Source organism: Pogona vitticeps, chromosome 10 (genome assembly GCF_051106095.1).
Source record: "Pogona vitticeps strain Pit_001003342236 chromosome 10, PviZW2.1, whole genome shotgun sequence".
NCBI lineage: Eukaryota > Metazoa > Chordata > Lepidosauria > Squamata > Agamidae > Pogona > Pogona vitticeps.
In genome coordinates this window covers 947406-962282 of record NC_135792.1, presented here as the reverse complement: position 1 = coordinate 962282, position 14877 = coordinate 947406, and the positions used below count along the sequence as shown (strand labels likewise).

At 49.0% G+C, this 14877-nt stretch overlaps 2 protein-coding genes across 4 annotated transcripts in view; both read right to left on the bottom strand.

The window, feature by feature from the left end:
- Positions 1-1943, bottom strand: part of ACSF3 (acyl-CoA synthetase family member 3) — a 52060-nt gene extending 50117 nt beyond the window's left edge. The window contains exon 1 of one of the 3 annotated variants that reach the window (XM_020788339.3): positions 1788-1943. The gene's annotated coding sequence lies outside the window, so the exon portion shown is untranslated. Of the gene's footprint in view, positions 1-1352; positions 1487-1787 lie in introns of those variants that run through there. The other 2 variants (XM_072980451.2, XM_078380499.1) reach the window with 2 other exon arrangements.
- A 6326-nt stretch (positions 1944-8269) lies between these two features.
- On the bottom strand, positions 8270-13893 carry LOC144584419 (uncharacterized). Its single transcript, XM_078380498.1, has 2 exons — positions 13647-13893; positions 8270-13612 (listed from the first exon to the last, which is right to left on the bottom strand). Exon 2 carries the CDS (start codon positions 12923-12925, stop codon positions 9068-9070), a length of 3858 nt encoding a protein of 1285 aa, XP_078236624.1. The 5' UTR covers positions 12926-13612; positions 13647-13893; the 3' UTR covers positions 8270-9067.
- Positions 13894-14877: the final 984 nt, after the last annotated feature.

The following is a 14877-nucleotide window of genomic DNA, read 5'->3' as shown; positions in this document are numbered from 1 at the left end:
GCGAGTCTAAAAATGTCTTTGATGCAGAATTCACTCAAGAGACATAAACACCGCTGTTCCCCAAAACATGGCAGGACAGAAAAGGGGTAGCCAGTGATGTGAGGGGACATGAAGAGGAGAGGGGAGTGTAGCCTTTGTGTTGCAGCAATCTTTGAGGAGACAAAGTAGGATGGGTTGTCATAAAAGCAAAACAGTGACTTGGTTTCCCAGAGCATGGAGATTCTGTGAGGTTAAGGCTCAGAGTTTATGCAGGGAGGAAATATGAAAGGAAGTGTGTTAGCCAGAGCTGAAGGGATGTGCAGTGCTCTTCACAGTCATCCCACAGTTAGGCCCATCTTGAACCAAATAATATGCATGCATGGATTCAACCATTCTATGGGATCTCTCAGACGTTTTGCAGTCATATATATTTTTTCTGAAACAAATCCAAGACGCACAGGATGTTCACAATTCCTATAACGGTACCCTTACTACAGCAGAATTCATCTGGAAAGGGCAGAAAAATCATCAAATCTTCTCAGCAAAGGATTCACCTGAAAGTGGCAAAATAAGTATGAGGCCTCACAGGATTATTACAGTTCCTGTGCAGAACTGACCCCCTTTCTGCATAAGATTCTTTAGAAAGGAAAATAAGTTGCATAGAATTTGCTTGTTTCCTGTGAGGAATAACAGACAGGAAAATAACAAAGAAAAGAGAAGAGAGACCACAGTCCTGTTTTCAGGGGAAATTGGGAAACCTTGCCAGGGAGTCGCAGAATGAAGAAGCTTGGAAACCTGCCAAGAATGAGACTTTTTTTTTATTTTATGAGTGCTCATCTCATCCGTTATCAAAACTAAAAGTCTCTGCGTGTTTTCATCAACCTTCCCCACTTCTGCAACCACCCTGAAGTAAGCTGTTGATTTTGCGTGGGAAGAGCTTGCAGCTACATGTGTCATACACCAGCGGGGAACATGTCTGATGACAACTGCTTGCCCTCTTCCCTCTGTCACATCTTCTTCTCTAGAAGTGCAACCTAAAAAAGCATGTGTGCATGTGCGCATGCGTGTGCAAGAGAAACAATGTTTTTATGAAGATGGGAAGCAAAAGCCAAATCACCTTCTTCCTTGAAAGCCTACCCGTGACACTGCGTGTGTGTGTGTGTGTGTGTGTGTGTGTGTGTGTGTGTGTGTGTGTGTGTGTGTGTGTGTGTGTGTGTGTGTGTGTGTGTCTGTCTGTCTGTCTGTCTGTCTCCTTCTGGATCCAGAACCGGGTTTGGGGAGGGAGGGGAGAAGTTACTTATCTAGCAGAGTTGGGGGAATCTGGGAGCTGCTCTCCAAGGAAGTAACTTCTCTCCAGGCCCAGATCTTCCTACCTTCCTGACCCTCTGGAGGATTTTGGGAGTTGTAGCCCAAGGACTGCCCCGTCCCCAGGGGCAGGCAGGGGATTCTGGGACTTGTAGTCTGACAGCCATATCCCAAAGGGGATTCTGGGAGTTGTAGTCCTAAAGCGCCCCCCTCCTCCTCTTTCTCAAGCTCTACACCCCCCTCTACCGCCCCTCCCCCTCGCTCGGGGGCCAGGAGAGAAATGCCACCTTCCCCCTCAAAGAAAAAAAAGAAAACAAATTGGGGGGGAGGAAAGAGCAGGGGCCCCTTTCCCTTCTCCGCCTGCCTAGGCGATGATGGGCCCTCCCCTTGGAAAAAGGGGCGCCCAAATAGCCTAGACGGCGACCCTGTCCTCCAGAGAAAAAGCCAGCCCCCCCTCATCCCGTGTCCTTCCCACTCGCCCCCCCCCCAACCGGGAGCCTCACCTAGAGGGCGAAGCAGAGCACCGGAGTCGAGAGCCGGGACACCTGGTCCGTCCGCGAAAAGCGTCCCCCCGACGGAGCCAGGAGCGCTCGCAAAGGTTCCGGGCCACAAGGGGGCCGGCAAAGAACGGGGGCCCGCGTGACGTCACTCGTGTTGACGTCACACCCGCAGGAGTGGGCGGGGGTCGGGGTGGTGGAGGCAGGGGGGATGTAGCGACCCAGGCGGGGCTCTACCTGCCTGACAGGAGGTGACCTCATTTGTGCCCTTTGGTGACGTCACAGGACAACTTCATTTTTATTTATTTATTTATTTATTTATTTATTTATTTATTTATTTATTTATTTATTGTATTTATATCCCGCCTATCTAGTCATTTCGACACACTCACCCCTGTTGTGTGCATATTACGTCATGGCCTTGCTGTGTTGCCTAAAGGGGCCGTGGCTGCCTGGGGGGATTCTGGGTAGTACTGTAATAGGTTCACAGGAGTAAAGGCAGGTCATTTCCTGAATTTGCACCAGACTGAGAGCTGCCTGTTAAATCTTACAACAGGTTATTTAGTATTGATGGGCTTCTCACTGAACTTCGAGCCAGGATTAAAACCTCCTTCGCCAAATGGTCCGGCTTGGCTGTCACCGGATTCTCAGGCACACCGTGCAGAAACACACACACCCCCAACGCGTGGGTTGCTTCTGTTCATGAAAGTATGAAATGCTAATAGCATTTCTGTTGATGGAAGAAGAAGGTGATGCAGGATGGGGGAAAGTATCTGAAAAGAGAGGAAAAGGGAGAAGAACCCAAAGCAAAACCAAGTTATGATCGGAGCTGAACCCCCCCCAACAGCAGAGCAGTTCAGGCCATGGACCAAGCCCCTCGCACAAAATATGGGTGCACTCTTCTACCCTTTTTTAAATACCTTAATTGTGACTTAAAGTGGACACAAGAGGTAAGTTCTACTTCTTTGTTCCTGAAATAATAAAGCCCCCTTCTTACCTAAAACTCAGTCCATTGAACATATTTAAAGTTTTGGAGCCCCACAAGAATGATGTTTGCTTCTTCATTTATTCAACAATGTGAACCCACCTGCTTGCACTTTGAAGATGCTTTGATGCTTTTAGATGCTGTCAAGGTGGTTCCAACTTACAGTAACCCCGTAAATTAATGACGTCCTGTCATTGAGAGCATTTATGCAGTGAATGTACAATTTCGTAAGCGGGGGACAGACAACAAAGGCAGGCCATTCCATGGATTTCTTTCCTGCTAAAGGCTTCCAAAACACACATTTCTTCTTGAGCTAATTCTCCTTGTTTTCATATTCCAGCGTTCATTTCATGAAGGCCCGCGTCAAACTCATCATGAATTCAGACAACAGCTTGCAAACCTGAGTGGAGTAAAGACCCTAAAGGCTTGGAAATGAGAGCGCCAATTAAGCAGGGCCCCCAGAGCATTGTGGTATAAAGGCCTTGTGATCTTTATGTCAATGTCATGATTTTTTTCCCCTCTTGGAGGTGTGATTTATAATTGATAAGCCTTTGAGACCACCAGACTGTCGCTGTCCCTCCACACACCTGTGCAAGGCTGTGCTATGGGTAGGGCCTTTTATCTCAAGCCTGGTCTACTCCTCCAGGAAGAATTAAGTGTCAGACCGGACTGTGCCACTTGACTCTGAAAATCAGGGCTCTGAAATCTCCTCCCTCTATTAAAAAATCTCCATAAATGAACAGAAATAAAGCATTTACAACAGCACAGTTGGCAAAGAATTTGCTGGAACTTTATCCCTGACTTCCGAGGTTTCTACTTGCAGTGACTTTTTCTTTTAGTGAAAGAGCATTTCAAACGATTACATGGCACGTGCAGCTTGAAGAGGTAAGGCCTATTCTCCCACCATCACCTTCTACTTTTAAAATGTTATAAGACAGGAAAATATTGTATGTAGAACACTTGATCGGTGGCTTGGGAGGGGTCCCATACACAAAATAAGTTAGGAGATTCTGAAAATAAAGAGTGCTTATGGAGGGAGGACTTCTCCTAGCACTCATGCTAGGAAGATATTTTACAGCTATTCCATCTTTTTCCCTTCCCTTAATAGGAAAAAAAGCAAGGAGAAACAAAAGACAGAAATGGCAGGGAAACAGGGGAGAGCTACAGGTGAAAGGTAACATCACCTGGGCCTCCTGTAAAAATTGTGGAAGGAGGCTGTGCATGCGCACAGTGAAAGCCCAGCCAGAAAGCAGCACCAGCATGCTCTTTGTGTCAGTCAGGGAGGGGCCATTTCAGAGGGACCCCTGCAGCGTCTCTTCTTTTGCAGACTAAACACAGGACAGGAACCCCCTGCCATCCAGCAGAGGGAAGCAGTGCTCAATGACAAGGACTCTCAAGGTGTGAGGGTTTCTGCCTTTCTGGGGAAGGTCAGCCCCAGCCTCATGTCCTTACTTGGGGTCTCTCTCTCTCTTCCCCTCCCTCCTGCTTTTGCTCTCACTTACTTCATTCTCTTTCATGCAGTCTGCCCTGGAATGCAGAACCATGTTTCCGGCGTCTAAGAAGCATGACTGTTTCTCGGCCGCAACTCCCAGATTCGCCCAGCCAGAGCTGGAGGGGGCCATTGTGAGACTTGTAATCCTCCCCCCAATGTATCATTTCCAAAGCTGAAAGCATCATAGCGGACACCAGCCCCCTTTGTATCCTCCACCACAGCCCCCTTTGTTGACTTTGGGGGCTGTGGTGGAGGATACAAAGGGGGCTGGTGTCCGCTATGATGTTTTCAGACTTGGGAACTCTGTGTTTTAAGGTTAGTCTGCATCCTTTTGGGGCAGCTCTTGAGTGCGTCCCTGTACACTTTCCCTCTCCACTCCCCACAGGGTGTGTGCTCCTGCAGTACAGAGGTAAAATTATCCCAGAGGCCTTGAAGGGGAAGAAACCTGTGAAGTGGCGATAATGCGTTTGTCAAGTGGGAGACAAAACATTTCAATCAGAAGCCACCCCTGTCGGTGGGAGACACTGAAATGCCAGGCTTCCCTTCTGCTTGACTTGGCGCAGAATATTAACAAGAGGGGCTCTGGGCTGTTGTTGATGTTGCTGCCACTGCCGGGCCATGACACCTCTCTCTCTCTCTCTCTCTCTCTCTCTCTCTCTCTCACACACACACACACACACACAAACACACACACACACACACACACACACAACACCTCTCTCACACACACACAACACCTCTCTCTCTCTCACACACACACACACATGCACAATGAAAGGTACACACACACACACACACGACACCACACACACACACACACACACGACACCACACACACACACACACACACACACACACACATGTACAATGAAAAGTGCAGCCAGGTGCCTAAACCATGATCCCCATCATCCTCTGATGGGCTGATTGCGCAACAGGCACACAGAGAGTCACCGGGTCCTAATCTTGCCATGCTGTTTAAAAGAAGAAAAAAACATTCTTAGTTTTGCATCTGTATATACACAGGAACCGTGTGTAACATTATTCTTTTGCTCTTTTATTTTAGTTTTTTTATTCTTCTTTTCAGTGATGTGTCAGTGGCCGCTCTAACACAAGGGTACGTCAATCCGCAAAAACTCCCATGGCTACGATTGATTTGGCAGACGCTTCTGTTGACTGTAGCCCACGCCCTACTTATGCTGATGGAGACTGCCCAGTCCTCGGAGGCTTACGCCAAATAAATCTTGCTAGCTTTCAGGATGCGGCCAGACTCTGGGCAGTTCTGGGGCTATAAATGGCTCTCTGATCCTGAATTCTCTCAGTCTTAGCCATGTGTCAATGGAGGACATGCCTGGGCAGAAAACAGAAGACGCAGAAAGCCTCCTGGCGGTTCAAACCAAGCAGCGTCTCAGACCATTTAGATATCTAGCAGAGTTTGGGAAAGTTACCTTCTGGATTCTAATGCCCAGCATCCTCCAGCCACGCTAGGTGGAGCTCTCCGTTGAGCTGAAGGTGGCCACCATCTCCTCTTCCTCCTCCTCCTCCTGTGTTTTCTGCCCCCCCCAACCAGCCTTGCAGCCCTTTCTTGGGGCTTCCTAATCAACATTAATAAGACATCTCTGACCCTGTCACGTATCAAGCCCCCATTATTAAGCCGTAGCTTTTATGCCCGGTTTGTAATTACTTTTAAAAAATAAATAGGGGCAGTGTCAGAAGTAAACTCCAATGCAGTAAAAGCTTCTCCTGCAATCTATAATTAATCAAGAAGCTGCTTAATGTAGAGGAAAGTGGTGGTGCTGGGGGTGGGGTGGGGGGTGGAGAGCAGGAATGAACACAGCCGTGAAGGGTATGTAAAATGCTGCGGTTGGCACAGAGGGAGAGAGACTGCAACAGGGTGTATTCAAAACTCTCAGTGTCTACTCAGAAGTAAACCTCCATGAGTTCAAAGGGATGTAGTCCAGGGTTCGTATGCCTAGGGCTGCTGCAGCACCAGGGTGAGGGTTAATCGCTGTGCATGCAAAAATACGGGGAGCTATAAGGCAGACAGAAGGCACCCATCAGACACCTTTGTTTGGGCGAGAAGCCAGGCTTTTTCATCACTGCAAGGCAAGCAAGAGATCAAGATGAAGGTGTGAAGGATGGTGGGAACCTCCAGCGGTGGGAGCCGCCCTTGCCTTTTGGCTGTGAAGGGGACCCACCTGTCTGGCTCCTTCCTTGTGCACCTGACGAATTTGGTGGCTTCAACCTGACCAAAGCTTCCCCCCCCCCTCCTTGCCATTTCTCTTCCGACAGTGAAGCAACCAGCCGGACTCTTTGCTGCGTTGGCTGGTTCTGAGTGGCAAAAAGCCTCTGCTTCAGGGACTGGTCTTCAGGCTGTCGTTTCCTGAGGAACTACCTTCCACTTGACCCCATCGTGGCCCTAGATTTGTCCTTTGAATGCAAGCCTAGCAAGTTGGAAAGGCTTCTCACAGGCTGCCAGTTTGGAGAAATGTCTCGCAGGATGAGGTGGGGATCTGGGTTGGCCCCTTGTGCCTGTTTTCATGGAGGGCAGCTGGCCGTCTTCACCGTCCCATAAGGCTCTCTGGCTTGCCACTTCTAGCGCATCATAGGCATAGCCTTAAAAAGGGGGGGGGCCCTCTTCAATGTGGGATGGCCTTTATCCCCTGTGTCTCTCCACCCGCCTCCCCCCCAGCAGCCTCTTGCTCCTTCCCAGACCGCCCGGAGGAAGAAAGCGATGCGAGGCAGGAGATCCAGCTGGAGAGGAGGCTGCCCTCACGGAGCGCTCCAGATGGACTCAGCTCAGTCAACAGGTGCACAAACAATGTGCTGGATGGGATTTTCCAGGCTGCGCAAACGGCCGTCTGTCTGGCAAGCCACGAACCACGGGCCACGAGATGCAATCTGTCCCTCCGATGGAAACACCGCGCGCCCTCCCTCACCCCCTTCCCCGAGCGACAAGCATCGAGGCTGCCTTGTAAGGGACAGATGGGAGGGCAGGGTTAATCCAATTAAGTAGAGATGGTTATTTTTTTGTTGTTGTACTGATGGGATGGTTTATCTGGGGGGCCCTGCTTGTTGGGGATTCTGGGAACTGTAGTCCAAAAAGTGTCTTTCCGCAAGGGCTGGATATAGCACTTTCAGGCTTCTATGGAAGAAAACCTCCATCAAGTCATAGCTGTTCCTCATCTTCCCATGTTGCTCTGCCCCTTCCGAAGAGTTGCATTTCTACCACGGATTGCAGTCGACACAGTCATTGGGCATTTTCTCTCCCTCCCCCCCCCACTTCCATCTGCCAGGGGTTCCTGTAATCTCTAATCCCATCCTAGTCTGGCTCCAGCCGGGGACTCCCATTCAGCTGGGATCTGGGGGGCATAGTTCCATCTCCCCCTCCCCAGTCCACCTACTTTTGCCCAGGCACAAAGCAGTGGGTTAATCAGAAAACCCTGGAGCCTGGGAAAGGGGGTGATGTGGGTGGGGGTGGCAATGAAAGCCAAGGAGGGGAGGGAGAAGGCTCAGACACCGTATGGCATGAGTCAGGAGAAACCCCATTAATTCACTGCTCCTGAACCCTCTCACCTCCTGTCTCGAGCGCCGGAACTCTAGAAACGGGAATCCAGATGCTCGTCCAAGATTTTAAGCACCTAAATGGGCTATGTATGTACCCATGGAAGGATGTGAATTACTTAGGAGAAGCCCATTCATAGCCTCTGACGTGTTAGGCCAGCTTCTGCTTTGCAAAAGGGGTTGCAAAATTCAGGACAAAGCAGCACCCCACAGAATCAGCTAACAATCATGACGATCCGATGAATTCCACAGGGAACCATGTGACCAGCTCAATGGAGGCATCGCAGTGAAGCTGCAGGAGGACAATCCAAGGCCCAGCCAAAGAAGGGCTGGATCCATACCTCTGCCCCCCCCCCACCCCTGTGTGCCCCCAAAGGAGCCTGTGCAAGCTTTTCTCATTAGAGCCGGGGGGGAATGGAGAAGCTCCTGCTCTTTGGAACAGCCTGTGACAAACCCAGACCTACTGGGATATGTCACACAGTTACACTAAGCTGCCACCAACCATTCCCTGTAAGAAGTCACACAGACCAGGGATGGATTTTTAAACAATAAAAAGAATAAGGTTTATTTTAAATACACACAGGGAAAAATAAACAATCAGGTGAATAAATAAAGTAACGTGGCTTACTCTCACTCATACAAGCATACAGTTTGGTTCACCCAGAACCCTTAACTTAAAGCACAGACCCTGAACCTATCAGTTCTGGCTAACCAACAGACACCTGAACCTATCAGGTTGGTACTCTGACACACAGTAGTACCCTGTCTGACACACAGACTCCCACAACAGCTTCTTCTTCCCAGCTGCTGCTTCTTCACCCAGAGTCTCCTTCTAGTGTGTGTGTTCTCACCACACAGGCATCACCTATTTATACAGTACAGCCCCTCCTCCTGATGTCCCGCCTTCCACTCCCCATAGGATGGAACTTTCCCTCCAAAACCCATGACAGACAGGTAACATCAGTGCTGTATGTAACACCTCCCCTCTTTAAAAGTTGTTTTGTAGGGGGAAAGCTAAGGTGCTTTTCACCAAAAAACAACCTGTATAAAACATACAAAAACAGTTATACATACCATATAATACTTACTCATACTTACATTCTAAGTTAACCATAGCAAATAATCATTTAAACATTTACCATATACATTACATCAATTTACCTTTATTCATACAAACCAATTTCAAAAAAAAACAGATACATTTACTTTTTGTCATCAATATATATAGTCCATGTTCTTTCGCCGTCTTCATTCTTCAGGTCTTCTTGATAAGGCGTCAGCAACACAGTTCACTGACCCTCTGACCACCTTCACTTCAAAGTCATAGTCCTGTAGGTTTAAAGCCCACCTCATAAGTTTGCTATTGTGGGTTTTCATTGTCTTTAACCATTGCAGTGGTGAATGGTCAGTGCACAGAACAAAATGTCTTCCCCAGATGTAAGGCTTGGCCTTCTGGATCGCGTAGACTATGGCCAAACACTCCTTCTCCACGGTTGCCAAATGTCTCTCACCTTTTTGGAGTTTCCTACTCAGGTAGGACACTGGATGCTGGTCACCATTCTCATCCTCCTGGCACAGAACTGCTCCTACCCCGCTGTTAGACGCATCGGTGTAGATGATGAACTCCCGGTCGAAGTCTGGAGCACGCAGGACAGGATAGTTGATTAACGCCTCCTTCAACCTCTGGAACGCCGCCTCACAGTCGCTGGTCCACGGGATGCGGTCATCAGCCTTCTTCCTCGTCAGATCGGTCAGCGGAGCCGCAATCTCGCTAAACCTCGGGATGAACTTTCTGTAGTAGCCCACCAACCCAAGAAATGATTTGACTTTTTTCTTGGTGTTGGGTCTAGGCCAATCACGAACAGCTTCTATTTTGGCCTCCAGGGGTTTTATCATTCCTCCCCCTACCATGTGACCCAAGTATTTTATTTCTGGGCTACCCAGCTGACACTTGCTGGCCTTTACTGTGAGCCCTGCTGCACTTAACCTCTGCAGCACTAACTCCAGGTGTATCAGGTGATCTTCCCAGGTATTACTGAAGATCCCTATGTCGTCAATGTAGGCCACTGTAAAGTCACTGAGCCCTGCCAAGGTCTGGTCCATCAGCCTTTGGAATGTGGCTGGTGCATTTCTGAGACCAAAGCTCAGGACTCGAAACTCATAGAGACCAAAAGGGCTGCAAAAGGCAGTCTTTTCTTGATCCCTGGGATCAATTCTTAATTGCCAATATCCCTTTACCAGGTCCAATGATGAGATGAACCGACAACCCCCTATGGTTTCAATCAGGTTGTCTAGCCTGGGCATTGGGTAGGCATCAGGAGTGGTTACACGGTTTAATTTCCTGTAATCGACACAAAACCTAATGCTCCCATCAGGCTTGTCCACAAGGACTATCGGAGAGGACCAAGGACTAGAAGAGGGGACGATTATGTTCTCCCTCAGCATCTCGTCCAGCTCCTTCCGCACCTTGTCCCTATAGGGTCCCGTTACTCGGTATGGGGATACTGCCTGCGGGGGTGCATCCCCTGTGTGGATCCGATGCATCACTCCCTTCACTATCCCCAGCTTGTTGGAAAACACCTGTTGATATTTACTAAGCAGCATTTTTAGTTCTTGCTGCTGGTCTTGGGTGAGTGCAGGACTGATCTTTACCTCCTCTGGGTTGTATTTTACTTCCCCTCTACCCTCCCAGAAGGGTAATTCCGCTTCCTCACTCTCAGCTGCTTTTATCGCAAATAAAACCCTCTGTTCCCCTCTGTAGTAGGGTTTTAGGGCATTCACATGAACCACCCTCCTTGCTTGGTTCTCCTCCTGCTCTATAAGGTAGTTCAGGTCTGACATCTTGGAAATGACCCTATATGGTCCTGCCCATTTGAGCTGCAGTTTATTCTCTCTGCAGGGCCTAAGCCAAAGCACTTCCTCCCCTGGGTCAAAGTGCCTCTCTCTAGCTTTGTGGTCATACCATGTTTTCTGTCTGACCTTCTGAGCTTGCAGGTTTTCTGCTGCCAGCTCTAGATTTCTCTTTAGGTCATTCATCAAGGTGTCTATGTATGTCACAACGTCTTGTGGGTCATCCTGGGTGATCTGCTCCCAATTTTGTTTGATCAAATCAAGGGGCCCTTTCACCCTTCTCTGCTGTGTTTTGTTCACCCCTAAGTGTGCAGCAAACATGTCAGAGTGCCCCCTTTGTAAGATCATGGGGCGATACTTTTCAGGTACCACCAGCTGACTTCTGATCCCATCTCCCCCTTTTGAGATATTCCTCAGGGTCTCTCTATATAAAATCCCCTTTTTCTCCAGAAATCTCACTGGGGTTTCAGGTGTTAGCTGGGCGTCAGTCACCTGTTCAAAACACTTTTGGAGAGTGGCGTCTGCCTTTTGCTCCTGTCCAAATCTGCTGTCTGTGGTTAAGGTTTCCACCACAGCTTCTGAACTCCCCTCTGCTTCCGTCTCTGGCTCATCATTACCCCCCTGAACTGTCCCCGTGGTGGCTTGTGAGCGTGTAATCACTAGCACCCGTTTCACATGTTCAGCCAGGTCATTTCCCACGAGCACGGCTGCTGGCAGAGTCGATGAAATCGCTAGCCGCCAATCTCCCCTCCAGCCTTGAAAGTTGACAGGTACCTCTGCTACTGGCAGAGAGATTACCTGCCCCTCAATACCTGCCACCTTCATGCTCTCATTTGGGATTATAAACTCCCGAGGAATAATATCTGGATGGCACAGGGTTACCTGGGAACAAGTGTCCCGCAGCCCCCTATACTGACGGTCAAGTATTCCTACGTCCACCCCGGCTGTCTCAAACAACTGAGAATCTGTTTTTACCAGCAAGCAGCGCTTCACCTCTATAAGAGGACCATTTTCCTCAGCCTGATCAGCAGAGGTAGCTGTTCCAGACTGAGTAGCCATGGCAACAGGCTCCCTCAGTGACAATGAGCTTTGCTCTTTCTGGACACAGAACACAGCTTTTGGCTTGGTCCCACTAGAATTCTGAGGCACCATTCCTTTTAGCTGCTTCAATCTCTCACACTCTGAGATTAGATGACCCTTTCCCTGACAGAAATAACATTTTCTGGTGTATTTTGATTCTCTCTCCTCTTGTTTGGGTTTTCCCTCCAAATTCTGAGGTCTTAGTTTCATGTCTGAGGGCTTCCCTTCCCCATGGGCCCCTCCCCCTTGCTGGCTTTTCCCTGGTCCCTGAGAGTACTTGCTGTAGGCTTCTTTGGGTTTACCCACAGATTTCCCCTCACCCAAGGGCTTTCTTATTTGGGAAATAAAATCCGCGATCTCTGCGGCTGCTGCCACAGATTTCGGTTTCCTTTCCCTCACCTGGAATTTCAATTCCCCATGCAGGACTGAATAGAACTGTTCCAGGGCTATCAAGTCTTTAAGCTGCTCATAGGTCTCTGTCCCCTCCTGCGATAGCCATTTCTCAAGCAGCCTCACCAATTGGGCCCCCACTTGGGTAAAAGTCTGCTCTGGTTTTTTCGTGAGGGACCTGAATCTTTGTCTCAGCTGCTCTGCATTTATCCCATGTCTGGCAAACACCAGTTTCTTAAACTCTGCAAAATCTTTCATCAGTTCCTCAGGCATCTCGGCATAAACCTCAGCCAGGCTACCACTGATTAAAGATCGCATGATGGTCATCTTCTCAGTTTCCCTCACTGAGAAGTCCACAAACGCCCTTTCCACTAAGGAAAAGAACACCTCAGGACAATCTCCCTTGTGGTACACAGGGAATTTCTTCAGGTCAGCTTTAGACAGTTGGCCTCCCTCAGAATCCCTATTGTTATTATTGTTCTGGTTCATCATTTCCAGTTTTCTTGATTCAAACGCCATTCTTTCTTTTTCCAGAGCAATTTTCTCTCTCTCCCTCTCCATTTCCATTCTCTCTCTCTCCAATCTTTCTTCTCTTTCCAATCTCTCCATTTCAAATTGCCTCATCCTCAGTTCATGCTGTTGGACTATGAGCAATTTTCTGAGTTCTGGGTCCTGCTCTCCTGTGCTGTCACCCTGCACTGAGCCAAATTCATCCTCAGAACCTTGGTCAATCTGGGGGTCTTTCACTTCACTCATATCTGCTATCTGGCTTCGAGTCAAGGGCATAATCCCCCCTCAGAACAGGCTGCTTTAAAAAGTCAAGCCTCAAAATAAAACGACCACTTTTTTCCTCTTGCCTCAGAACCAGCTTTCCCTAGAGATTGCTGCTGTTCTTCAGCACTATTTGCAACAGTATCGAGTCAGAGCCTACCCCCCTCTCGGCGGGGCCTCTCAGCTGGCAAGCTAGCTCGCTGTTGCTACGCAGTTTTGCCTCAGCGTTTTCCCGCCGAAACTAGGCTGCCTCAGAGCACCTTAATCTAAGTCTCCCCAGTTGGCACGTTCTTCTACTAGCGCACCTCCCCGTGAGGTACACCTAGAAGATTACCTACGCGCCTCAGACTGTCCCTGACTAGACCCCCCTTGCTCTGGGCACACCTGCCAAGGCTTTGCTGGACCGCTGGACAACTGGACCAGTCGTATCCCACACGCTGGACACCAATCAATGTGACAAACCCAGACCTACTGGGATATGTCACACAGTTACACTAAGCTGCCACCAACCATTCCCTGTAAGAAGTCACACAGACCAGGGATGGATTTTTAAACAATAAAAAGAATAAGGTTTATTTTAAATACACACAGGGAAAAATAAACAATCAGGTGAATAAATAAAGTAACGTGGCTTACTCTCACTCATACAAGCATACAGTTTGGTTCACCCAGAACCCTTAACTTAAAGCACAGACCCTGAACCTATCAGTTCTGGCTAACCAACAGACACCTGAACCTATCAGGTTGGTACTCTGACACACAGTAGTACCCTGTCTGACACACAGACTCCCACAACAGCTTCTTCTTCCCAGCTGCTGCTTCTTCACCCAGAGTCTCCTTCTAGTGTGTGTGTTCTCACCACACAGGCATCACCTATTTATACAGTACAGCCCCTCCTCCTGATGTCCCGCCTTCCACTCCCCATAGGATGGAACTTTCCCTCCAAAACCCATGACAGACAGGTAACATCAGTGCTGTATGTAACACAGCCCAGCTCCCCATGAGAGACCGGGGGGGGGGGGGGGAGAGCAGCAGACGGTCCTTGGAAGATTTTTCGATGCCAGGAAGGTGAGGGCTGGGTGGCGGTGGGGATGTCGCTGGTACATCACCCAAAAAGTGTGCTAAAGAGGAGAAGTGACTCATCTAAAAGTAGCGCTTTCGCTAACATGGTACAGAGTTTCACCATGCACGTTCTATACGTCTGGATGCAAAGTCAGAAAGGATTTTTATAATGCAAACGGAATAAGAATCCCCTCACCGGAGGGAGGGAAGTCTCCAGCCACTCCTCCAAGCCCTTTATATGGAAACTCTGTACCTTGATGGAGCTTTCTCTTTAAGTTGGACACAGACAAGACAGCCCATCTGTCAGAGGACACTTTCAGAAGAGGGTGCTTTCTGAGGAGGCCTTTGCATAGAGGACTGTTCTCTATAAAAGAGGGCACATGGCCACCCCATGAGCGATGCAAACATTTCTCCATACATACTGTACAGTTCCCATGGGCTAGGGCAGAGACCCCCCCCCCATTTTTGGTGTTGGGGCAGGTCGTAGCAGTCAGAACTGCACCCTGAAATGAAGCTGGAGTGACAGGTCTCACTCTGAAAGCAAGCGAAGAAATGGCCAGAGCGCCAATGGGCATACATGGAGAACCTTCTGTTTTGTACAGTTGATAACAAGCCATGTGGACCAGAGTCATCTAAGAGGGCATGTGATCAGAAGCTGAGAACAGGAAAGGGAAATGGCAGAGCTCAGAAAAAAAATAACCTTTCCTAGCCTACAGCAGTCAGGGGTCATCCCACCGAAGAGATTCTGAAGGCAGTAGTCTAAAAGCAACCAAGGAACCAACTTCTTTCCAAGTTCTGTACCTGAACCAGGCAGCCATAGCTATGTACGTTTCTGGACGTAACTTCTGGCGCATTCTTCACCCCAGGAGGACACGACCAGCTTGCACCTCTCAGGCCTGGAGCCG

Coding starts and splice junctions, on each gene's coding strand:
- LOC144584419 (XM_078380498.1), bottom strand. CDS start 12,925: ATGCCCTTGACTCGAAGCCAGATAGCAGATATGAGTGAAGTGAAAGAC.